The sequence below is a fragment of the Zeugodacus cucurbitae genome, chromosome 6 (genome assembly GCF_028554725.1).
Source record: "Zeugodacus cucurbitae isolate PBARC_wt_2022May chromosome 6, idZeuCucr1.2, whole genome shotgun sequence".
Classification (NCBI taxonomy): Eukaryota; Metazoa; Arthropoda; class Insecta; order Diptera; family Tephritidae; genus Zeugodacus; species Zeugodacus cucurbitae.
The window spans coordinates 33569910-33595754 of record NC_071671.1 but is presented as its reverse complement, the minus strand read 5'-3'; the positions used below and the strand labels follow the sequence as shown (position 1 = coordinate 33595754).

The 25845-nt window shown below is 37.9% G+C and overlaps 1 protein-coding gene across 7 annotated transcripts in view; it reads right to left on the bottom strand.

The window, feature by feature from the left end:
- The window catches only part of LOC105219887 (CCR4-NOT transcription complex subunit 11-like), a 128631-nt gene that overhangs the window by 50904 nt on the left and 51882 nt on the right, over window positions 1-25845 (bottom strand). For all 7 annotated transcript variants that reach the window (XM_054234386.1, XM_054234385.1, XM_054234388.1 and 4 more), the window contains exon 3: window positions 8479-8618. In XM_054234386.1, coding sequence (XP_054090361.1) covers window positions 8479-8618 — 140 coding nt within the window. The remainder of the gene's footprint in view (window positions 1-8478; window positions 8619-25845) is intronic.

The following is a 25845-nucleotide window of genomic DNA, read 5'->3' as shown; positions in this document are numbered from 1 at the left end:
CTGATTTGTTCACTTTATAAGATATACATAAGGAACCAATGAAGATAGCGAAATAAAACTTTACACAAATACTGCATATGATCCGCGGCATCACTTGTGAAAAAATTGTCGAAATCGGACTATAACTTTTCAATACTCCGGAGATCGAATATAAAGAACTCAGTGTCTTGTGGTAATTTTTCACCGAAAATATCGGTAAATCTCTCAGATATCTCAATTTAATTCAGAGGAAATCGTTTGCTTCTAATAGTGAGTCTCTGTACCAGAAATGGTTAAAATTGGGTCATAACTTCCCCTAGCTCTCATATAGCTAATTATAGGATTTTCAAAAATACGATGGGCTTAATAGCTTATAAATCGGTTAATATGTGGAATATCTTAGCCAAATGAAGTGAGCATGTACTCTAAGATATAATGTATGTTGGTGATGAAAATGAGTGAAATCGGTTCAGGAATTACCTCAGCCTATATACCACATATGATGATTTTCGTTTTTCTCTTGGACTTTATGCCGAATATGTGGGTCAAATTGTGTGTGATCTCAATTAAAATATAGCAATAAGTTGCGAGAGTATAAAATGTTCGTTTACACCCGAACTTAGCCCTTCCTTACTTGTTTATTATAAAAGTTAATTTAATTTTTACTGTCATGCATTTACTTCAGTTTAAAAGATCTTGAATAACACTTTATTCAATATTAGAATGATAAATTTTTAAGAAGTAATACGACGTTATTGCCAAAACCAGCAATCAGATTGATAATTTCTACTTGTTTTATGTTCCTTTACTCTCGCTAGCTATGTCATTTTTATACTCTCGCAACAAAAGTTGCTAAAGAGAGTATTGTAGTTTTGTTCACCTAACGGTTGTTTGTAAGTTATAAAACCAAACGAGTTAGATATAGGGTTATATATATCAAAATGATCAGGGTGACGAGACGAGTCAAAATCCGAATGTCTGTCTGTCCGTCCGTCTGTCCGTGCAACGGATAACTTGAGTAAAAATTGAGATATCTTAACGAACACGTATTACTTGGCACCCTGATGAGGTTGCTTTCGAAAATGGGCAAGATCGGACCATTGCCACGCCCACAAAATGGCAAAAACCAAAAACTTATAAAGTGTCATAACTAAGCCATAAATAAAGTTATGAATATAAAATTTGGAGCATAGGATCGTATTAGGGAGGGGCACATTTGGATGTAATTTTTTTGAAAAGTGGGCGTGACCCCGCCCTCAAATAGGTTTTTTGTATATAACCCCAAACCAATAAAGCAATATAAACCAAACTTTCTGCAGTCGTGTCTTTCAGCCGTTTCCTTACACAGTCCAAAGAAAGAAATCGGATAATAACCACGCCCACCTCCCATACAAAGGTTAGGTTGAAAATAACTAAAAGTGGGTTAACTCACTAACGAGAAACATCAGACACACTAAATTTTACGTAAGAAATAGCTGAAGGAAGCTGCACTCAGATTTTTTTACAAAATGAAAAATGGGCGTGGCATCTCCCACTTATGGGTCAAGAACCATATCTCAGGAACTACTCGACCGATTTCAATGAAATTCGGTATATAATACTTTCTTGACACCGTGATGACACATGTGAAAAATGGATGAAATCGGTTCATAACCACGACAACTTCCCATATAACCCAATTTTGAATTCCATCTGATTCCTTCACTTTATAATGTATACATAAGGAACCAATGAAGATGGCGGAATAAAACTTTACACAAATAGTACATATCATCTCTGGCTTCACTTGAGAAAAAATTGTAGAAAACGGACTATAACTTTTCAAGACCCCAGATATCCGACATGTTGAACTCAGCGCATACCCATAAAAATTGACAAATTGCACGGTAGTACAAAACAATAAAACCAAAACAAGGAGCTGAAGTCAAGGCTAGTGCTTAATTATTATTTAAAAGTCTAAGTGAAAAATGTTATAATTTGAAAAAGAAATCCGCAATGGCGGAATTAAACAACAATAGTACAAAAAAGTCGTATATAAAGAGTTTATTTCAGCGTATGAAAAACTACGCTACTCTCGTAGCATTTCATTTTACTCTTGCTACCGCTCCCACTTTGTCGAGAGCCACAGCATAGCATAGCATAACAATGTAAAAGTATGTGCTCTACTCTGCTCCGAGTTTTGTTAGGTAAAAAACTATAACTGGAGCGGGAGCAAAAAATTAAATTCTGCGCTATGCTCTGGCGTAGCGGTAGCAAAAAATTGAGAGCGGTAGCACAGCAGAGCTAATGCAAATTTTTTATGTACTACAGCTCTCGCATGTGTTTGTTGTTTTTTTCTTTTTCTTCAGAAATCTTTTCGAAGTATTGCACAGAGCTGTGCAATATACATTGAAGTACAGTAGTTTTCCGAAATATGTTACATTGAGTACCTTAAATAACGAACATCGGAGGTTTGTAAGTACTCAGTTTAGCGAACAACATGAAGAACACATATGAAGAAAGAGGAAAAAATCACATTACATCGAAACCACGTATTATAAATATGTCCGTATTTTCCAGATATAAGGGGTGTGCGGCATAAATCGGTTGAGAAGTGTTCGGGCAGAAATGCACGAGCAAAACCGACCACTGACCGACCCAAAAAACCGGGTTTTCTAAGAAAACCGATTATCCACTCGTCGAAGTTTTTGCAAAAAACCGGTTTTCGCTACATCATCCGACTACCCACGGTGCCACGGGCGGGCCACAAAAAAACCTGGTACTGTGTACAGTAACCGGTTATTGGTTACTTTTTGGCAACGGTTTTTTCTAACAAAACATATAATTTTAATTATAATTACCATTATTATAATGGATCATATTATAGATGACGATTTTAAGAATCACGTTCATTGCGATATTTTATCTGCACATTATTCAATTTGGTTCACTATGTTTTACATTTCCGTTTTCCATTAGACAATTCTTCTGTTGCCTATTCCCATTCGGGGGTCGTGAGCGCGTCACTATGTCATAATCTTGTCTTCTATCATTCTTGGTTTGTAGTGAAAATCACCCGTGATTAAAAATCTGATCAACAGATGACGCTAAATTAGACTCGCATAGGGAGATTTCGAGTAGATCAGCTTCAAATCTTCTTGGTAAAGAGATTAAGAAGTGTTATTTTTGTATGGCGAAATCTTGTTAAATCGAGTAGATTAGTGAGATAAACTACTCGACAGCCTAAATCTTGGGATTAAGTGGCCGTCAGAACATGGTATTACACTAATATTGTTTTAACTTTTACCATTTATTTCATATTGCGCTCCATGTTCAAGATATTTATGTATATCAAAAGTCGAAAAAGACCTTTTTTCAAGAATTTTTTTTTTTTTAAATTTTATGCTGTAGGTTTATTTTATTTATTACTAGCAGACCCGGCCACACGTTGTTGTGGCTAAGGTACACATTAAATTAAGTTGGTCCAATCTTGGCTTCGGCGACGATATTCATTACTCGAGGTCGATTTATGTTTACTTTTAATTGCAGAGTGAGTGGTGATAGTACAGGCAATTTTAAATAGTTTGGGATAATTGACTACGTCATCCTGGTTTGTAGCTGTGTCAACTCTCCTGGACCGAAATTCTAAATTGTCGCAAACAGATCATCGATATCTTTGTTTTTTTACCACCAATATAGGTCATTCAATCAGTCATTTATGGTTATCATATTGAGGTTTCATATCAGGAAAACTTCTCTTTCAAGTCAATGAAGTGACAGAAATCTGTTGGAAATGCTATTAATCCATCGAGGTGTCAACTGCGACCCTACCATTTCCAACTGCTTCTACAATCGCAATTTGATATTGTTGCAAAAATACTCATATGTTAGTTGTTAATTGGCGATACTTTATGTGTCGCCACAAATTAAATGATGAAATTACCCCGTCAGTAACAGTTGATCCACGAATAATTGGAAGAGTCTGGCGTAAATCATCTGTTAACAGAATCATGGCTCCACCAAAAACGTTTATCGACAATCAAGATCTTTTAAAGTCCTGTACAGTACCTCCAGCGACTTCTTGAATATTTGGAAAATCTTCGTTATAGCGCTATTTTTGGCGATTTTGCCGACTGGTGTTTCGTTCATTTGCAATTTAGGAGTAATTTCAAGGCCGAATGTGCCGTTTGTTTGCCTACTAACAGGTGCCAAGTTACCCCTATTCCCGTTAACCTTGGTGGTGAAAATGAGTGAAATTGGTTCTGGAATCACATCAGCCCTTATATACTATATGTTATGATTTTCTATGGGACTTTATGCCGAATATATAGGTCATATTGTGTGTTATCTTAATAAAATTACATCAATAAATTGCGAGAGTGTAAAATGTTCGGTTGGACGTGAACTTTAGCCAGATCGGTTTGAACTTCAACAACCAATAACTTTCCGATTTTAGAAAATTTTTAATTTTCTTCGCGGAGAGTTAAAAAAATTTAAGGGTGGACCACCCTTAACATTTAGGAGGATGAAAAATAGATGCTGTCCGATTCTCCACCCTAGCCGATATGCACGCTAAGACTCACGAAAATCGGTCGAGCGGTTTCAGAGGAGTTCAATAACGTACACCGTGACACGAGAATTTTATATATTAGATTATATGAAAGTACAACATTTGAAGGATACTTAAAAAAGTTTTATCGTTATGGTTAAAGAAGTTTTTGTGCGGTGACCAGCCTACAGCATCACTGGATAATCGGAAACAAAAAAAAAATCAAAATGCTTTCTTTAGTTTAATAGTTTATCTTTCCATTGACGTCGAGTTGTTTTTTAATTTTTCAATTTTTGTACCATTTCCAAGCCAAAATGACGATTTTAGTCGAAAAAATCGACCTATTTGTTATTGTACAATTGTTAGTAATTAAAATTTTTTGAAAAACTCGACGTCATTCGAGAGCTAGAAGAGATATGAAGAATATTTGTACAAAATTTCAAAACGATCGATGCAGTAGTTTTTTCTGTAGGCTGGTCACCGACTTTAAAAATGACATATTTGGGAAAATCGATTCAAAGTTTTGTACACTCAGCGCAGGTAGCTGGAAGGCGCGCAAACCTAAGTTATAGGTACCGTTATTCAACCTGCTGTAACTTCGTTAGTTTTCTCCGAATGACCTAAAACTTTAACATAATATTCTTGAGATGTTGATGGTTCAGAAAAAAAAAATAAAAAAAAAATTTAAAAAAATATAAAAAAAAAGTTGTCAAACCTTACCTTAAATCGTGCTAGGCATAGAAATTGTATCGAGCCAGGCTCGTGGAAATACGTCAAGGGGTTAACCGATTTTTAAGCTATTAAGACCAACGTATTTTTGAAAATCCTATAATTAGCTATATGAGAGCTAGGGGAAGCTATGACCCGATTTTAACCATTTCTGATACAGAGACACAATATTCGAAGGAAAATATATCCTCTGAATTAAATTGAGATATCTTAGATATTTACCGATTTTTTTTTGGGTGAAAAAATTACCATTAGGCACTTAGGCAAGTGATGCCACAGATCATATACAGTATTTGTGTAAAGTTTTATTTCGCTATCTTCATTGGTTCCTTATGTATATATTATAAAGTGAAGGAATAAGATTGAATTCAAAATTGAGTTGTATGGAAAGCAGGCATGGTTGTGAACCATTTTTCATCCGTGTTATCAGGGTGGCAAGAAAATATTATATACCGAATTTCATTGAAATCTGTCGAGTAGTTCCTGAGATATGGTTTTTGACCCATAAGTTGGCGATGCCACGCCCATTTTCCATTTTGTAAAAAATCTGAGTGCAGCTTCTTTCTGCTATTCCTTCTGTAAAAGTTAGTGTTTCTGACGTTTTCCGTTAGTGAGTTAACGCACTTTTAGTAATTTTCAACCTAATATTTGTATGGGAGGTGGGTTATTATCCGATTTCAACTATTTTCATGGTGTATGGTGGGGTACGTAAGGGAACCGACTGCAGAATGTTTGGTTTATATAGCTTTATTGGTTGGCGAGATATATACAAAAAACTTTTTGTGGGCGGGGCCACGACATCCAAAAATAGCCCTTAGTAGGACGATCCTTTGTACCAAATTTTGTGGACGTATTATCACCAGGTGACATAACATAAATGGAAATATTCTCACCTATTTATATTACGACATCATTTATTCGGTTCAGAAATATGTAATGCAAACTCAATTAAAGGTGCAAACCGCGATATTGGGTATATAGTGATCCCCGCTTAAGTGTCCCCGTTTAAGTGCATATCCCGCTTATGTGCCTATATTTTGCGGCATTGTTGTTCTACTCTCGCAACAAAGTTGCTACGAGATTCTACTCTCGCAACAAAGTATTGTAGTTTTGTAGTTTTGTACGAGAGTATTGTAGTTTTGTTCGGCTCGGAGAGGTCCTTCCCGATCCTGACGGAGCTTTTGGTGTTGCTCAACGTCAGCTTACACAGCCGTATTAATTTGGCAGGGATACCAAATTCAGACATAGCGGCGTAGAGGCAACTCCTTTTCAAGCTGTCGAAGGCAGCTTTAAAATCGACAAAGAGATGGTGTGTGTCGATCACTGATCACTTTGGTATATATAAGCCTATATCTAACTCGTTTAGTTTTGGGTGTTACAAACAACTATTATGTGAACAAAACTGTAATACTGTCTTAGCAACTTTTTTGCGAGAGTATAAAATGTTCGGTGACACCCGAACTCAGCCCTTCCTTACTTGTTTTTTACTAAATTTCTCCGCTTAAGTGCCTTTCCCGCTTAAATGCCTGTAATATTTAAGCCACACATACATTTTTTGCAAATTTCCTCTTTTAAGTGCCTTTTAATATTTTTATATTGAATGTGCTGAGTATTGTCAAAAGGAAAAAATATACATAGTTTTGTAATGTTTTTTTTCATACTTATTGTTATTAATAGTATTTTTGTTATTAATAAGAAATGAATGTAACTTTCATTATAAAAGAAAAAATGTTTGATCGAAGTATTTGAGAAAAAGCTTGGCCTCGAGGCACTTAAACGGGATTCATTTAAGTGCCTTTCCCGCTTAAGGGTCAGGTGTGTTAAGGGGCACTTAAGCGGAGATTACTATATAAGGAAAAAGTCAACAAGATGAACGAAAATGACTATAACAGGTGTATAGGTACTAGATCAATCATGGGGTGCATTGGGGTGTCTATACCAAAGGAACCTCTTTCCACCAAATTGATTAAGGATAACACACCTCACTGTACTAAAAATGCATGGTACGAAGAAACAAAACATCCGACTCCTTCAACTGAATTATGATAGAACCTCAATGATGTTTTGTGGCAGATTTTACAATTTTATTAGCTTTTGCTTAAAATTATAGTTTTCCAAACTCATTGTTGTTTTGTACATGTTTGCGAATAAAAGTAGATTGGACTACTTTAACTTTACATACAGTAGCGGACACTTACTTGTAGTGACATTAAATTGAAGTAGTATTAACAAAGCAAACTTTCATATACAAAAAAGTATTTATTATACTAAGTACATTATTCAGATACAAGAAAACACTTTTATTTATTTTCATGAGTGCACACGCCATTGCAAATAAAATGGAAAGTCCAAAGTCTTATTTTCAGATAAATAAAATTAACCACTTCGGTTCATACGATATGTCGCAAGTTCGCAGAAGTTGGTTAACGTTTCTATAATGCTTGTGTCAGCAGTACCGTTAGGCGGGGGAGGGGGGACCCTAATGATCTGGGGTGTTTTTGTTAACATGGTGCTGGAAAGTTGCCCCTAATTCAGTTCAGGAAATGTTAACTAAATAAAATACCAACAGCTCTTACTGGAGAACATGGCCCCTTCAATTGAAGAGCACTTTTCCTATATGGACATTTTGGTATCTCTAACATTAAAAATCGAGTTTCTATTGCATCGCGCTTAGTTTTAAGAATATTTTTAATAAATACCATATTTGAAATTCAAATATCGGAAATATTTTATTTTGGCTTCTAATCGAAAATGAAAAAAAATATTTTTAACTGAAAATTGTATTTATGTTGGAAATACTTATATAAATCTAGTTGCATAACAAATGATATCATATATCTCTTTGTTTTTAAAGAAAATCAAAAAATCACACATTTCTAGAGTGTCCACTTTTTTTGTCCGCTACTGTATGTTTGTTATTACATTATGTTTTCAGGATTTTGGAGATTTTCTTTAAAAAACAGAGTTGTATTACTTTTTCGTTCGTTTGGAGATATAGATTCCGAAAGTTTTTTAACTGCAATGTATTTTTTACTCTTGGCCATTTTTAATGTAGATTTCACATCTTTTAGATTGCACACATTAGATAATTGTTTTTACTACATTTACTTAACTATTAAAGTATCATTGTGATTATTTTTGTGATGAAGCTTTAATATACAAACAACACGTTTTCATAAATGAATTTTATGTATCCAAAAGTATCCGGTTAAAATTGAAATAATTATGATACGATTTCTTACCTGTTAACAACCTCCATTGAATGTAATGTTATGTCCATTTGTACCAAAACATTGAAATATTCCGTTATTTCCACCGTTTTCATAAGCCTTAGCAAGATTTCTATTGATATAAGTGGATTATTCTCTACTAATTGGGGCAACTGCAAAATAAATTAAGAATAAACTTAGTTATTTTCATTATTGTTGAATATCATATTGCACTGAAAAACACAATTTTACTAGTATAATAATGCTTTTATCTAATATAAACGGTTAATTTTTAGTAATTTTCTTTATGTTAAAACATGTTTAGTATCACTGTCAAACATTTACAGTTAAAAACCGCATCCCCTTTACAATTAGTAGCAATTGCAGAGGCGAGTCTCTGCCCTGGTTGATGTCCTTATACGACTAAAGGCTGTCATCACCGCTATCCAAGAAGAGCGATGGACGGGAAAAGGACGGAAAAAGGTGGGTCCCTGTGAAATGTACCACAGTGGACATTTAAAGGAGCGCAAATTTTGTGTTGGATTTGTGCAGAAAAACAGGCTCCGTCGCCGTGTCGTGTTCGTGGATGAACGTCTAACCATAATTCATCAACATATTGCTTTTTTGCGCCACGCCCCAAGGTAAGAGAAAGGACGACAAAAGATGCCTTTTATGAGCGCTTAGAACGCACTTATGAGCGCTGCCCCCAAATGATGTCAAAATCGTGCTTGCCGATTTCAACGATAGGGTAAGTAAAGAATGTGTCTTCGGCACAACATTCGATAAATTCAGCTCAAGAGAATGAAGAAAATGCATCAAGCTACATGGCTGTCTCCTGATCGAAACACTCACAAACAAATCGATAATGTTGTTAGTTTTTAACGCGCTACGAGGACCAAATATTAACTCTGATCACTATTTGATAGCACCAAAGATACGTCTCCCACTTTGTGCAGCAAAAAGCCCCCGTCAATAAACACAAGGGAGGTTCGACGTCGAAAAGCTGCAAGCGTAACAGTTATCCGTGTAGTTTCTTTCTCAAACTCACTGCGTACCGCCGCAGCCGAAACAATCTGCTTTCAGCCACTTGCAGAATATGGTCGGACGAAAGCATGTCCGACCTAAGTGTTCTCTGCCCAATCCACAAAAAGGGAGACCAACAACAGAGATAAAGAGATGTACAACTCTCATGTCATTGGAAGTCAGAGCGCAATATCAAACGTCAAAACCTCCTCGACTTTGACAGTTGACTGGATGGAGGAGGTTTTGACGACTCGAAATTGGAAGAAGAGGGACGACCAGATTGAAATCCCTCAAAATTAATATTCGAATGGAGATATTTCTTATTTTTTCTCTCTATTTGTAACGGCCATGTTCAGCTATTTATAAGAAGATTAAAAAGGAAAACCAAAAAGCAGCTTGTGGAGGTGTAAGTATATTTTAATTTTTGCAAGATATTTTAATGACTTTTTAATCATTTTTAACTTTATTTTACAGACAATATGCCGAAATCGAAGGGAAATTGGAGAAAGTGTGTTGTTGGCTGCAGCGAGGGAGGGCAATTTTATGTCTTTCCAAAAAGGGGAACGGATCTCGAATGGTGAGTAATGCATAAATCGTTAAATAGTGCAAAAAGTGTTTTAAATATAAATAAATTATAAAAAAGTAGATCAAAAATATATGTGTGGACCAAAAAAGTATTTTAAAAATGTGTTGTAATGTTAAAAAGTGAAAGAATTTGTGTTTCGATAATTATCAATATATCGAAATTTTAATTTTAAATAATGTTATACTAATTATTTCGCTGTTATCGTTGAATGTTTTAGAAGTGATGTTAATAGCGAAATTTAAATTGTTGTTGCCTGTATATTTTAAATGCAAAAATGTTATAGATAGTTTTGCAATAATTATAAATAGAAATATTGTATTTCGATAATTCTCGGTATATTGAAATTTAATTCTAAATAATTTTATACTAATTATTTCGCGGTTATCGTTGAATGTTTTAGAAGTGATGTTAATAGTGGAATTTAAATTGTTGTTGCCTGTATATTTTAAATGCAAAAATGTTATAGATAGTTTTGCAATAATTATAAAAAAAAAATGTATTTCGATAATTTTCGGTAAATCGAAATTTTAATTCGCTTTGAAATAGTAATAATAAATATAGTGTGTGTATGTTTTCGTTGGTAGTTATAAAACAATTGAGTTATATTAAATATAGATATATTTTACGATAGAACGAGTTTATTAAAATAAAATTTATTTGTTATGTACTTTTTGCACTATTATTATTATACATATATATTTTATTTCATCATATATTTTATGCCTATGTTTGTTATGTTTTTTCTTTTAATAGGTGTAAATTTTGGCTCGAGCGTTTAGGTGTTTTTTAAGATTATAATGAAAAACACCTAAACATATTTTTGCTTGTGAACGACATTTCTCTGAAAAAATGCGCCACGAAAGGAGAATTCGTTCGAGGGCCGTTCCAGACATAAATTTAATTGTCGAGCCTCCATTTAATACCCCTAATTCTCTTATTGAAAAACCCATCGAAATGGGTACGGAAGATTTCGCTGCTATTGAAGAAGCTGAAACGGGAAATCGCGATATAGTTCTTTCTAAATTGACCCAAAGGTAGTAATTGCTCTTTTTAATAGAATTAGAATTTATTTTATAACTAAATTTTGCAATAGAGATCTTTCAGTCCTCAATTTTAAGAATAAAATTTTATGTGTTTCGAATTTGTAGTTTTCTTCTTTTTTAGGGGTTACAATAGCCAACATTTAAACAATTTTTTTTCAATATTTGTTTATTTATTGAATCTGCTCTTTGAAGCCTAACAATAAGTTATAAAATCTTAATTCTAATTAAAACAAGACAAGCTCAACCAAGTGATTGAGTTGTTTTGGTGAAACGTTGCTCTTCAATGTGCTGGCATATCTCTTCTTTTTAGACGTGGTTGATTGCAAGAATGTACTAAAGCGTTAGCCAATGTGTCTGCTGTTCTCTACTTCTTTCTTTACCATGAGAATACCAAGGTCTTTATGGATATTTTCATTACGCATGTACCATGGTGAGCACGTGATTGTTCTAAGCATTTTTGATTGAAATCTTTGAATTATATCGATATTGGTTGCACAGGTCGTACCCCACAGTTGAATGCCGTACATCCAAATCGGTTTTATGATCGTGTTATATAACAGAACTTTGTTGTCTAGGCTAATTTTTGATTTTTTGTTTAGAAGCCAATTTAAATTTGCAGCTCTTATCTTCATGCAGGTTATTTTGCTCGATATGTGTTTTCTCCACGTGAGCCTTCTATCTAAGTGAATACCAAGATATGTTACTTCAGTCGCTTGGGGTACTAAAATATTGTTCTGCCGGTCACGTTTTTGGTCTTAGGGAAAATGTAACATGCTTGCACTTTTGTTCATTTACATTTATACGCCATGTTGTCAAAACATTACTAGCTGTTACTACCCCTAATTCTCTTATTGAAAAACCCATCGAAATGGGTACGGAAGATTTCGCTGCTATTGAAGAAGCTGAAACGGGAAATCGCGATATAGTTCTTTCTAAATTGACCCAAAGGTAGTAATTGCTCTTTTTAATAGAATTAGAATTTATTTTATAACTAAATTTTGCAATAGAGATCTTTCAGTCCTCAATTTTAAGAATAAAATTTTATGTGTTTCGAATTTGTAGTTTTCTTCTTTTTTAGGGGTTACAATAGCCAACATTTAAACAATTTTTTTTCAATATTTGTTTATTTATTGAATCTGCTCTTTGAAGCCTAACAATAAGTTATAAAATCTTAATTCTAATTAAAACAAGACAAGCTCAACCAATTGATTGAGTTGTTTTGGTGAAACGTTGCTCTTCAATGTGCTGGCATATCTCTTCTTTTTAGACGTGGTTGATTGCAAGAATGTACTAAAGCGTTAGCCAATGTGTCTGCTGTTCTCTACTTCTTTCTTTACCATGAGAATACCAAGGTCTTTATGGATATTTTCATTACGCATGTACCATGGTGAGCACGTGATTGTTCTAAGCATTTTTGATTGAAATCTTTAAATTATATCGATATTGGTTGCACAGGTCGTACCCCACAGTTGAATGCCGTACATCCAAATCGGTTTTATGATCGCGTTATATAACAGAACTTTGTTGTCTAGGCTAATTTTTGATTTTTTGTTTAGAAGCCAATTTAAATTTGCAGCTCTTATCTTCATGCAGGTTATTTTGCTCGATATGTGTTTTCTCCACGTGAGCCTTCTATCTAAGTGAATACCAAGATATGTTACTTCAGTCGCTTGGGGTACTAAAATATTGTTCTGCCGGTCACGTTTTTGGTCTTAGGGAAAATGTAACATGCTTGCACTTTTGTTCATTTACATTTATACGCCATGTTGTCAAAACATTACTAGCTGTTGGAAGGTCTGCTGTATAAATTATGTATAGAGTTGGCCCTAAAACACTGCCCTGTGGTACACCAGCTCTTATTGGTCGTCCTTCAGATATGAAGTCTCCTACTTTGACAGTAAATTTTCTATTTTTTAAAAAAGACTGCAAGGTTTTATGCATTTCGAGTGGTAAGCTTTTAATCTTATATAAAAGCCCGTCATGCCACACTTTATCGAACGCCTGAGCCACATCCAGAAATATAGCAGAACAGTACTCTCGTTAGTAATTCTATTTACTTGTTCTACAGTGCCATGTTTTGCACGAAAACCGAATTGGTGCGTTGGTATTACATTATTTTCATGGAGGAAAGGAGACATCTTTGATAGTAACACCTTTTCAAATATTTTAGAAAGACAGGGTAGACGACTGATTGGTCTGTATGAAGACGGCTGTGTCAAGTCTTTCCCTGGTTTGTCTATCATGATGATCTGGGACTTTTTCCATGAAATTGGATAGTACCCGAAACTGAGAATAGCGTTAAAGAGCAAGGAGAACACCGTTAAAGCAATATTTGGTAATTCAATTAACATTTTTGGGGTAATTTTATCGTGTCCTGGCGACTTTTTTGGATTCAGCTCTGTTATGATTTTAATAATTTCAGAAGATGACGTTTGAATAGACCCAAGCGACTCGTTAGCGCTATTGGAGATGATTGGCAGCTAAAAGCTGTTCTTTGGGCAATTAGGTTGAAATACCTTTTCTAGGTGATTTGCAAAACAATTTGCCTTATCCTCGTCGCTTCGTGCCCAGTTTCCACCCAAGCCTCTTATAGGCAAGCTGGAGTCGACTGGAGGCTTCATTGACTTTTGGCCTTTCCAAAGAGAATTTAGTTTGTTTGAGTTTGGACACAGTTTCTTTATATAATTGTGAGTGTGGTATTCTTCCTCACGTTTAAGCGCTGTTTTTAGTTTTCATACAGCATATTTTAGTTGAAGCTGAGTAGAAGGGGAGCGATTTAACTGCCATTCACGTCTAGCTCGCCTTTTTTTCATTTACAAGCTTTTCTATTTCATTATTAGTGATTTTTCTTCGGCTAATTGGTTTATTATTTCTATTTGGTGTTGCTATGACATCTGCATTTGATATTACATCATTAAATTCTCTTATGCTTTCATCAATATGTTTTTCTGTATCTATTTTTAAATCAATATTAATGTGGCCACTCACATATTTTTTATATTTTAACCAGTGAGATGTTAGACCCACTTTTGGCTCAACGAATATGGGTGAACAACTTTATTAGTACAGGTGAATGATCAGAAGATAACTCTGTACATGTATCAACTGTCACAAGCGATATATCTATATTTTTGGTTACAGCGAAATCAGTTAAATCTGGTATTTTGTTGCGATGGTACAGCTGGCGTCCTTTCGGATTAATAAGACGTGAACCCCAGTACATGTGTTTTGCATTATAATCTCCACCTGCTAGAAATCTATGACCTAGCGTTCCAAAAAAGTCTTTAAATTCGCTATCTGTTATTTTAAAACGAGGTGGGCAGTATATAGCCGTTAGATTTAGATCACAATCCCGATTTTTTAAGGATATTGTTGTAGCTTGTAACTGGGATGTAGCATGAGATTCCTGAGCATAGTGGTTTAACCGATTTCTAACCAACACTGCCGTTCCACCGTGTGATTTGTAACATACAGTCTAAATCCCGGTATTTTAAAATTGTTTTTGTTTGTCAGATGAGTCTCTGATATTAGCATTACATCTATATTTTTTTCAGACAGAAATTTAATAATCTCCAATTTATATTGGTTAACACCGTTAGCATTCCATATACAGATATTTAGTACGCTCATTTTTTACTTAATAAAGTTTGCAGCATTTGGTTTTGTGATTTTATTAAATCTTGTGTCATATTTTGCATAGTAGACATAAATGTGATATTAAAGATGTTTACGGCAGTTTTAACTTCAAAGCCACATTCCTCAAGAGCTTCTTTGATTTCACTAGAGTCTACGGAAGACTCTATACCTTTAATTACTACAGCTAGGCCCTTTGAGCTCTTCAGCTGATAGGAATAATAATTTTTGTTTTTATCTGACAAAACCTTTAAACATCCATAAAACTTTTTTTAAAGGCACTATGTGAAAGTTTTTTGTACCTACAATGTCGCTTAATTTAGCAACAAGAGTATTTGAGCTACGCTCGCGCAAATATATTGGGGGCGGTTTGGCATAAGCGACTGTGGTGGAACCCTTCGCATTATCATCAGAGCCATTGCTTAGTAAGGCAAATCTGATGCCATTTAAAACTTCAGGTTTATTCTTGATTGGCGTGCCGCCTTGAAACTTTTTAAGATTGACCGCTGACCTCACTGGACTTAATTTCTTTTAATATTGACGTAGCGGTCAATGCCAATCTGAACAGATGGACCTTTTTTTGTTTGTGCATTCTCACCTTGCGTTATGTTTTTCTTCGCTGTTTGCTCGCTTGCCGGTACCTGCTTGCTTGTTGATGCGTTCATGTTTTTTGTTGGCCGTTGTTGACTGCCGTTCTCTACTGCTTTTGTTGCTTCTAAGCTCTGCTTTGGATGCTTATCAATTGGTTGTTTGTTGGTAGGAGCTGGTTTAGCAGGCTCGACAAAGCAAAAGTAGGCATTTAGAGAATGCCTACGGCCTTGTTGGTGAGGCTGCGCAGCGCTCATGTTATTGTTTATTTTTCTCACTTATAGTTTGTTATTTATTATTTGTTTATTGTTTTCACACTTTTATTTTTGTGTTTTTTTTGTTTTGCTTGACACTTTCGGCGTTATTGGCTAACGCTTGGCTTCATGCACTTTATAAATTTGTTTTGTATATTATGTATTTTCTTTTTGCTTTAAATAATTATCACGGTGCGCATCAAAAACACGTTCGTATAGGTTGAAAGCTCTCTCATTCCTCAATGTTTTTTTTTCAATACACAGAGGCTCTAAAGTTAGGACTTAATTTTTAGATTAGGTGAGAATTAAGGCATTAAATGTAGGCATTTGAATATATGTATATATTTATTTTATTATAAAAATTGTTATTGCATGCTGTGATATTGTTTTTGTCAATTTTATTTTTTATTTATGAATTAATTGTTATTCTTTTGTTTTTTCTTTGATTTTTTTATGTAAATAAAATATTTTTATGGGTAATATAGGCCAACTGGGGAACCGAGCACCCAAAAATAACTTCGGTAACGCGCCCTTTTGCGTACCTCATAGGTGGTGTGGAAAATGCAAATTGGGTGTTTAATTTATAATGTCCAAAAAATTTGATTTTTTCAGATCTATTATTATGATCAGTTATCAAGAGGATGGGATCATGTGTAGAAGTTCACGCAAGTGAGGAAAGTTTTTGATTGTCATTCACTTGGGAGTGGCCAGAAACGATTCTTCTCCACATGGTTCAAGCAGCTCACGACTTCCGGTTTTAGACCAAGTATCCTCTGGGTAGCCAACAGACATCCGTTTGAAGGCGAGCTAAAGTGAGAAGGCGAAGCCCGCTTATGCGGTTCTGCGTAGGGCTTGGGACCCACCACATATAAATGAAATACCAGTGAAAAATCTACGAAAGCCTCGGATGAGACACCCCCCTTTTGATGACGACCCCTGCAAACGTTTTAAGGATAATGATATAAGGGCATGCACCTGGAATGTCCGGACCCTTAATTGGGAAGGTGCCTCTGCCCAGCTGGTTGATGTCCTCATACGACTCAAGGCTGACATCACCGCCATCCAAGAAGTGCGATGGACGGGACAAGGACGGAAGAAGGTGGGTCCTTGTGACATCTACTACAGCGGCCATATAAAGGAGCGCAAATTTGGTGTTGGATTTGTGGTGGGAGAGAGACTCCGTCGCAGAGTCCTGGCATTCACCCCGGTGGATGAACGTCTTGCCACAATCCGCATCAAAGCGAGGTTCTTCAACATATCGCTGATTTGCGCCCACGCCCCAACGGCAGAGAAGGACGATGTGACCAAAGATGCTTTCTATGAGCGCCTAGAACGCACCTATGAGCGCTGCCCCCGCCACGATATAAAAGTCGTGCTTGGCGATTTTAACGCCAGGGTGGGTAAAGAAGGTGTCTTTGGCACAACAGTCGGAAAATTCAGCCTCCATGACGAAACATCGCCAAACGGCCTGAGGCTGATCGACTTCGCTAGGGCCCGAAATATGGTCGTCTGTAGTCAGATTACAGCATAAGAAAATACATCAAGCTACTTGGCTGTCTCCTGATCGAAACACGCGGAACCAAATCGATCACGTTGTGATAGACGGAAGACATGTCTCCTGTGTTTTAGACGAGCGTACGCTCCGAGGACCATTATCTGGTCGCAGCGAAGATACGCACCCGCCTCTGTGCAGCAAAGAATGCCCGTCAACAAACACAAGGAAGGTTCGACGTCGAAAAGCTGCAATCGCAACAGACAGCCACGAAATACTCTACTCGACTTGCACTCCTGCTCTCTGAGAGCACTCATCAGCATCTCGGTATAAGGGAACTGTGGAACGGCATCTCAAACTCACTGCGTACCGCTGCAGCCGAAACAATTGGTTTTCGGCAACGACAAAAAACAAGCTGGTACGATGAGGAGTGCCGTCTCGCTGCGGAGAGAAAACAGACTGCCTACCTCGCAACGTTGCAAACGACCACAACACGTGCGGGATGGGATAGATAAAGAGAGCTGAAGAGGGAAGCGAGACGCATCTGCAGACAAAAAAAGAAAGAGGCCGAAATGCGTGAGTACGAAGAGCTTGAGTACGAAGAGCTTGAGAAGCTGGCAGACAGAGGGAATGCTCGAAAATTTCATGAAAAAATGAAGCGACTTAACGAAGGTTTCAAGACCGGAGCATCCTCATGTAGAGACCAAGGTGGTAATCTGGTAACCGATGTCCAGGGCATACTGGGATTATGGAGGGAACACTTCTCCGACCTGCTGAATGGCAGTGAGAGTACAACACCAGGAGATGGCGAACCCGATCCCCCAATCAATGACGATGGAACAGATGTTCCATTACCCGACCATGAAGAAATTCGAATAGCAATTACCCGCTTGAAGAACAACAAAGCAGCGGGGGCCGATAGATTACCGGCAGAACTATTCAAATACGGCGGCGAAGAACTGATCAGGTGCCTGCATCAGCTCTTTGCAGAATATGGTCGGAAGAAAGCATGCCTGACGATTGGATTCTCAGTGTGCTCTGCCCAATCCATAAAAAGGGAAATCCCACAATCTGCGCCAATTACCGTGGGATCAGCCTCCTAAATATCGCATACAAGGTTCTATCGAGCGTACTGTGTGAAAGACTAAAGCCCACCGTCAACAAACTGATTGGACCTTATCAGTGTGGCTTTAGCCTTGGAAAATCGACAACTGACCAGATATTCACCATGCGCCAAATTTTGGAGAAGACCCGTGAAAAGAGGATCGACACACACCACCTTTTTGTCGATTTTAAAGCTGCTTTCGACAGCACGAAAAGGAGCTGCCTTTACGCCCGATGTCTGAATTTGGTATCCCCGCAAAACTAATACGGCTGTGTAAATTGACGTTGAGCAACACCAAAAGCTCCGTCATGATTGGGAAGGACCTCTCCGAGCCGTTCGATACCAAACGAGGTTTCAGACAAGGTGACTGACTATCGTGCGACTTCTTTAACCTGATGCTGGAAAAAATTATAAGAGCTGCAGAGCTAAATAGAGAAGGTACAATCTTCTACAAGGGTGTACAGCTCCTGGCGTCCGCCGATGATATTGATTTTTCCCGCATGGATAAGGAGGCGAAGCGAATGGGTCTGGAGGTGAATGAGGACAAGACGAAATATCTCCTGTCATCAAGCAAACAGTCGGCGCATTCGCGTCTTGGCTCCCACGTCACTGTTGACAGTCATAACTTCGAGGTCGTAGATAATTTCGTATACCTGGGAACCAGCATCAACAACACGAACAATGTCAGCCTCGAAATCCAGCGCAGAATAACTCTTGCCAACAGGTGCTACTTTGGACTGAGTAGGCAATTGAACAGTAAAGTCCTCTCTCGACGAACCAAAATCAAGCTCTACAAGTCGCTTATCATTCCCGTCCTGCTTAACGATGTCAAAATCAGATTAGACGACACTAGGAGTTTTCGAGAGGAAAATTTTGCGCAAGATTTATGGTTCTCAGAACATTGGCAACGGCGAATACCGCAGACGATGGAACGATGAGCTGTACGAGTTATACGACGACATTGACATAGTTCAGCGAATAAAACGACAGCGGCTACGCTGGCTAGGTCATGTTGTCCGAATGGACGAAAACACTCCAGCCCTGAAAATGTTCGATGCAGTACCCGCCGGAGGAAGCCGAGGAAGGGGAAGGCCTCCACTCCGTTGGAGGGACCAGGTGGATTTACACTAGGGATCTCCAACTGGCGCCGAACTGCGAAGGAGAGAGAGAGGTGGCGCACTATCGTCGATTCGGCTATAACCGGCTAAACGGTTGCAACGCCAATCACATACATATCAAAAATTTTGAGGCGCAATCTTAATCTCAATGTCGCATATAAGGTCCTATCGAGCGTACTGCTTGGAAGATTAAAGCCCACCGTCAAACACCAGATATTCTCTGCGTGCGAGATCTTGAAAAAGACCGAGAGAAAATAATCGATACATAGTACCTTTTCACCTTATATGGCCATGTAAAATGTCGTTTGATTACGCTGTTGTAGCGGTTACCCAGGCCTGCCTGAACCGATAAGCCTAGCCTAATTGTCACCGAAGTCATCTAACGGGAGGCCCAGGAAACGAGCTGTTTCGATAGAGTCGGACTAAAGGGAAAGGAGTTTTAGATGAGTAGGGTTAAAGGGTCTGCAGGACATATGTTGAGTATGTCAGGGTCTAGTCTGGATAGGTAGGAGTTTAGTCTGCAACAATATCCAGAACGAAGTTGCGCAAGGGTCACGCTAGTTTCGCAAGACAACTCGAGTTCTGTGTCTGCAACGGTGGGTGTTGTTTCTCCAAGTACGCCATTCACGGCGAGGGAGTCAATGAAGGTGTTAATAGCTACTCTGTGATTGACGTTCAGTGCTTGTCTATAGTGAGTCTCATCCGAAGTCCTGTCGGTATAGTCTTTTAAGTCGTCGACGTATTTCAGAATTTTCTTTATGGCTCTGGGAGCGGCTCGGCTTCCAGAAGGTAACTGCATTCTGTGAAAGCATCCCAACAGAAATTGCTTGGTAAGCATTACGTTATGCTCCTTGACAGGTAGCATGCTGGCCTCATTGTGAAGGTGCTCAACCGGATACATCAAGAGGCAACCTGTGTCCGGAGGGCGGTATTTTGGCTAGCGACTTGAGGATTTTGTTGCGGCTCTGTACCTTGGTTTCAACAGCGGTCGTGTGGAGAGTGGAGGAGTACAGGCTATCCAATGTGACACCCAAAATTTTGGGGTTATTAACCGTCGGAATTCTAATACCATCAACTGAAATGTTCAGGTCTAGACTGTACACATTCGTCCAATTAGTAAATAGGGTCGCTATGGATTTGATAGGGGAGAGTGTTAGGCTCCTAGCAGTGAAGAAGCGAGAAATCCATGAAATGACGGGACAAGTACGGAAGAAGGTGGGTCCTTGTGACATCTACTACAGCGGCCATATAAAGGAGCGCAAATTCGATGTGGGATTCGTGGTGGGAGAGAGACTCCGTCGTCGAGTTCTGGCATTCATTCCGGTGGATAAACATCTAGCCACAATCCGCTTCAAAGCGAGGTTCTTCAACATATTGCTGATTTGCCCACGCCCACGCCCATACGGAAGAGAAGGACGAAGTGATCAAAGATACCTTCTATGAGCGCCTAGAACGTACCTATGAGCGTTGCCCCCGTCACGATGTCAAAATCGTGCTTGGCGATTTCAACGCTAGGGTGGGTAAAGAAGGTGTCCAGCATAAGAAAATCTATCAAGCTACTTGGCTGTCCCGGATCGAATCACTCGCAACCAGATCGATCATGTTGTGATAGATGGACGACATGTCTCCAGTGTTTTTGATGTGCGTACGCTTCGTGGTCCCAATTTGACTCGGACCTCTATCTTGTAGCAGCTAAGATACGCACGCGCCTCTGTGTAGAAAAGCGCACACGTCAACAAATACAAGGAAGGTTCGACATCGAGAAGCTGCAATCACAACCGACAGCCGAATGATTTTCTACTCGACTTGCACTCCTGCTCTCTGAAAGCTCTCTTCAGCATCTCGGTATAAGGGAACTGTGGGATGGCATATCAAACTCCTTACGTACAGCTGCAACCGAAACCATTGGCTTTCGGAAAAGTCAAAAAAACAGCTAGTATGAGACTCTAAGAGTGTACAGCTACTGGCGTACGCCGATGATATCGATATCATTTGAAACAACTCCCGCGGCGTTAGTTCTGCTTTTTCCAGACTAGATAAGGAAGCGAACCGTATGGGTCTGCGGGTGAACGTGGGCAAGACGAAATATCTCCTGTCGTCAAACAAACAGTCAGCGCATTCGCGACTTGGCTCCCACGTCACTGTTGACAGTCATAACTTTGAAGTTGTAGATAATTTCGTCTACCTGGGAACCAGCATTAACAGCAATAACAATGTCAGCCTGGAAATCAAACGCAGAATCACTTTTGCCAACAGGTGCTACTATGGACTAAGTAGCCAATTGAAAAGTAAAGCCCTCTCTCGACGGACAAAAACCAAACTCTACAAGTCTCTCATCATTCCCGTATATGTATATACCTATAGTGACAATCTGCTTATAATGATAAGTATTAGCAAGAACATGCACTGTCGGAGGGGAAACGATTAGCTGTAAAACACTTTAGCAAAGCATGTGATACTGCTATGAACAGAAAAAGGTGAAACAATGAAATCGAAACACTGAGAAGTGATAGTCACAAAGCGGGGCACCGTTTCCAACGGAGCGTAGGCAACGATGGTTGTTCTAGACTGCGTGAAAAATTTTGATGACAAGGGTTAAAGATGGCAAGAGACAAGTCCATCGCTTCTTCAAAACGTTGTGAAAACGCTATTTCTTCAACAAAGCCCCGTCGGAGGGAATCAACACACTGAGGAGTCAGAGGTCGTAAATGCACCAAAAATTACAGTTACAGAAGTATTACAATCTGCAGAGCGTGTCGGAAACTCTAAAAAATTGCAATTAAATACAATACAAAGATGTTCACTGATTTATTCAGCGAGTTCAGCGGCTGGTACTTTTGCAGAAACCGAAAAAACCGGCAGGGGAACCGAGCTCATATCGACCATTTTACATGATTGATACGATGGGCAAAATCCTGGAGCTGGATCTGGATCTGTTTAAAAAATAAATGGCATCTGAAACTCGCTGCGTACCGCTGAAGCCGAAACAATTGGATTTCGGCAACGACAAAAAAGGAGCTGATACGATGAAGATTGCCGTCTTGCAGCGGAGAGAAAACAGACTGCCTACCTTGCAACGTTGTAAACGACCACAACTCGTGTGCGATGGGACGGGACATACCGAGAGCTGAAGAGGGAAGCGAGACGCATTCGCAGACAAAAAAAGAAAGACGGCGAAACTGAGTATGAAGAGCTTGATAAGCTGGCCAACAGGGGTAATGCTCGAAAATTGTATGAAAAACTTAAGCGACTTAAAGTTTCAAGATCGGAGCATCTCATGTAGAGACCAAGGTGGTAATCTGGTCCTGGGAACAAGACATATCCGTCCTGCTGAATGGCAGTGAAAGTACAACGCCAATCCATGACGATGGAATAGATGTTCCATTACCCATCTATGAAGAAATTCGAATAGCAATTACCCATTTGAAGAACAACAAAGTGGATTGTCGGCTATTCAAATACGGCGGCGAAGTACTGATAAGGTACTTGTGTGAATGAGGACAAGGCGAAATATCTCCTGTCATCAAACAAACAGTAAGCGCAATCGCATCTTGACTCCAACGTCACTGTTGACAGTCATAATTTCCAAGTCGTTGATAATTTCGTATACTTAGGAACCAGCATAAAACACACCAACAATGTCAGCCTCGAAATCCAACGAAGAATCACTCGTGTCAGCAGGTGCTACTTTGGATTGAGTAGGCAATTGAAAAATAAAGTCCTCTCTCGACGAACCAAAATCGGAGACGATATCGACCTTCGATGAGACAGCACTATTTTTTTTTCGAGAGAAAGCTTTTGCAGAAGATTTATATCCCTTTGAACACTGGCAACGGCGAATATCGTAGACCACGTACGGAGATCTGTATGATTTTTTTCGACTGCATTGACATAGTACAGCGAATAAAAAGGAAGTGGCTACGATAGCTAAGTTATGTTGTCCGAATGGAGGAAGCAGAGGAAAAGTAGGGCCTCCATTCCATTGAACTAAGTTGAGAGTGACCTGGTTTCGCTTTTGGATAACCCGGAATATCAGGGAGTAAATAAATATTATGTACAAAATTTCGTTGAAACTGGTCGAGTAGCTTCTAAGGGGTGCATACCTATTGAGAGTGTCGGCAGTAAAATAGACCCCAGTTTAATTGACCCTATGGTTAATTAGTTTCCCAGTGTAATTGAACAAAGTGTTCAGGCAAAAAAATAACGCATACGAAGCACATGTAAATTTCCTGGGATAATTTAACCCGGTTAATTGATTTTCTCGCTTAGTTGGTTAAAAATATATATCATCGAAAATGATTTCGCTTTTATTTTTCCCCCGGTTAATTACAGTAAATAGTATAATTGAAAAAAAAACTAATCTGGCATTACATATTTCTCAGCATCTGTAATAAACACTGTGTGGCATCTCTACTAAGCAGTTGGAAAGATATGTTTAATGTTGAAGAATAAACTGTGATATAGCGTAATAGCGTTTTTTACTCAGCCAAATTAATTGATCAATCAAAATTTTTATTGAGAAACCTTTTTTTGCCCTTCACTCTGCCGGCTACTCGATAACCAATTAGCTGTTATACATTTTTGTTTTTGCTATTTTTGATAAACCTACAATTAGGTATATGGGAGGTAGGGGAAGTTATGAACAGATTTAAATAATTTTTGGAACAGAGACACACTATTAGAAGAAAAAGAAAAGACACACTATAGAGAAAAGAAAAGAGAATGAATTAAATTTAAATATCTGAGAAATTTACCGATATTTTCGGTGAAAATATACCCTTAGGCACTGAGTTCTCCATGTTCGATATCCGGGGCCTTGAAGTGAGTTATACTCCGTTTGCGACAATTTTTTGTCTTTGTGTAAAGTTTTATTCCACTATCTTCATCGGTTCCTTATGTATACATTATAATGTGAAGGAATCCGATGCAATTCAAATTGCGTTATATGGAATGTAGTCGTGGTTGTGAACCGATTTCGCCCATATTCCACCCGTGTCATTAGAGTGTCAAGACGATATTATATCCCGAATTTCATTGAAATTGGTCTAGTAGTTCCTAAGGTATGGCGACGCCATGCCCAATTTAAAATTTGCAAACAACTCTGAATTTAGCTCTCCTCTGCCATTTCTCCTGTTAAATTTAGTGTTTCTGATGTTTTTCGTTAGTGAGTTAATGCACTTTTTGTAGTTTTCAACCTAACCTTTGTATGGGAGGAGGGCGTGGTTATTATCCGATTATATCAATTTTAATGATGTGTGATGGGGTACGAAGGAAAACGACTGTAGGAAGTTTGGTATATATAGTTTTATTGGTTTTCAAGTGGGGTCAAGCCCACTTTTCCAAAATATTTACATTCGGATATGCCCTTTCCTTGTGCCATTTTTTATGCCAAATTTTACTATTATACTTTTATTTATGGCTTATACTATGTTTACATATAACGAGATTATCTCCATTTACGAGCTTAACTCGATAATCTGTAATTAAGAAACGAGATTTTCCATACAAAATTCGTCTCTGGATAATCCGAGATTATAAAATTATCTCGTTTTATACAACTAGACTTTCGGTGTTATTCCTAGGTTTATCGATAATTTTGCGAGGAAGAGGAGAAATGTCAAATGAAAATGTAAACAAAAAAGGCCGATAGCTAGAGAATTATGTGTAATACAGCAACAAAAGCAACACATATCTTACTCGTTTAGTTTTATGACTTACAAACAACCGTTATGTGAACAAAACTATAATACTGTTATATATTAGCAAATTTTGTTGCGAAAGTATAAAAATGTATTTTTTTTATTACAATTGTACCTAGTATACAATGATTAAATACTAACAACAATTCAATTCTAATAAGTTAAAAAATAATAATTAAAAGCTAAATGTCATAGGAATTCATTTGCTGCTACAGCTGCCTTGCTAAGTCTGAAGGCCTCTTACGTTTCAGTCGGTTTTCTCGCTCAGCAGTTCCGATGAGTCTGGATGCCTCTTCATTTACATGCTGTATAAGACTTATTTCGTGAGTCTTTGTAAGTTTGCGTTTTTTATGGAAACCATCTAAGGTGTATTTTGGGAATTTGATTCCACTTAGATTCACGCGAATATTCGGTGTACTGTTCCACGCAGCATTTTGAATTACTTTTGTGAAAGATTTAACTTCACAATCTATGTAAGTCAACAACTGTCGATATGCGCTTTAGCTTAAAATCGACTTTATTCAGTATAGTCTTAAATTTATACCAATCTGTATGTTTATTAGTTATGCTGGAGAATTATCAGAACTTAAATCTGAGCGATCTTCAATACGTAAATTTATTTTCGATACTTTGTTGATGACAAAAAAGTCAAGTAGATCTGGTAATTTCTTACTATCTGCAGGCCAATAAGTGGGTCTCCCTGTCGAAATGACATTGAAGTTGTATAGCTTTCAGTAGTTCTCGACTTTTGGTTGTAGTTAAACGTGATCCCCAATGAGTGTGTTTTGCATTAAAGTCACCACCCATGATGTACCTTCCGTCATATTTTTTTAATAAAGTCGTATAATTATCAGTTTTG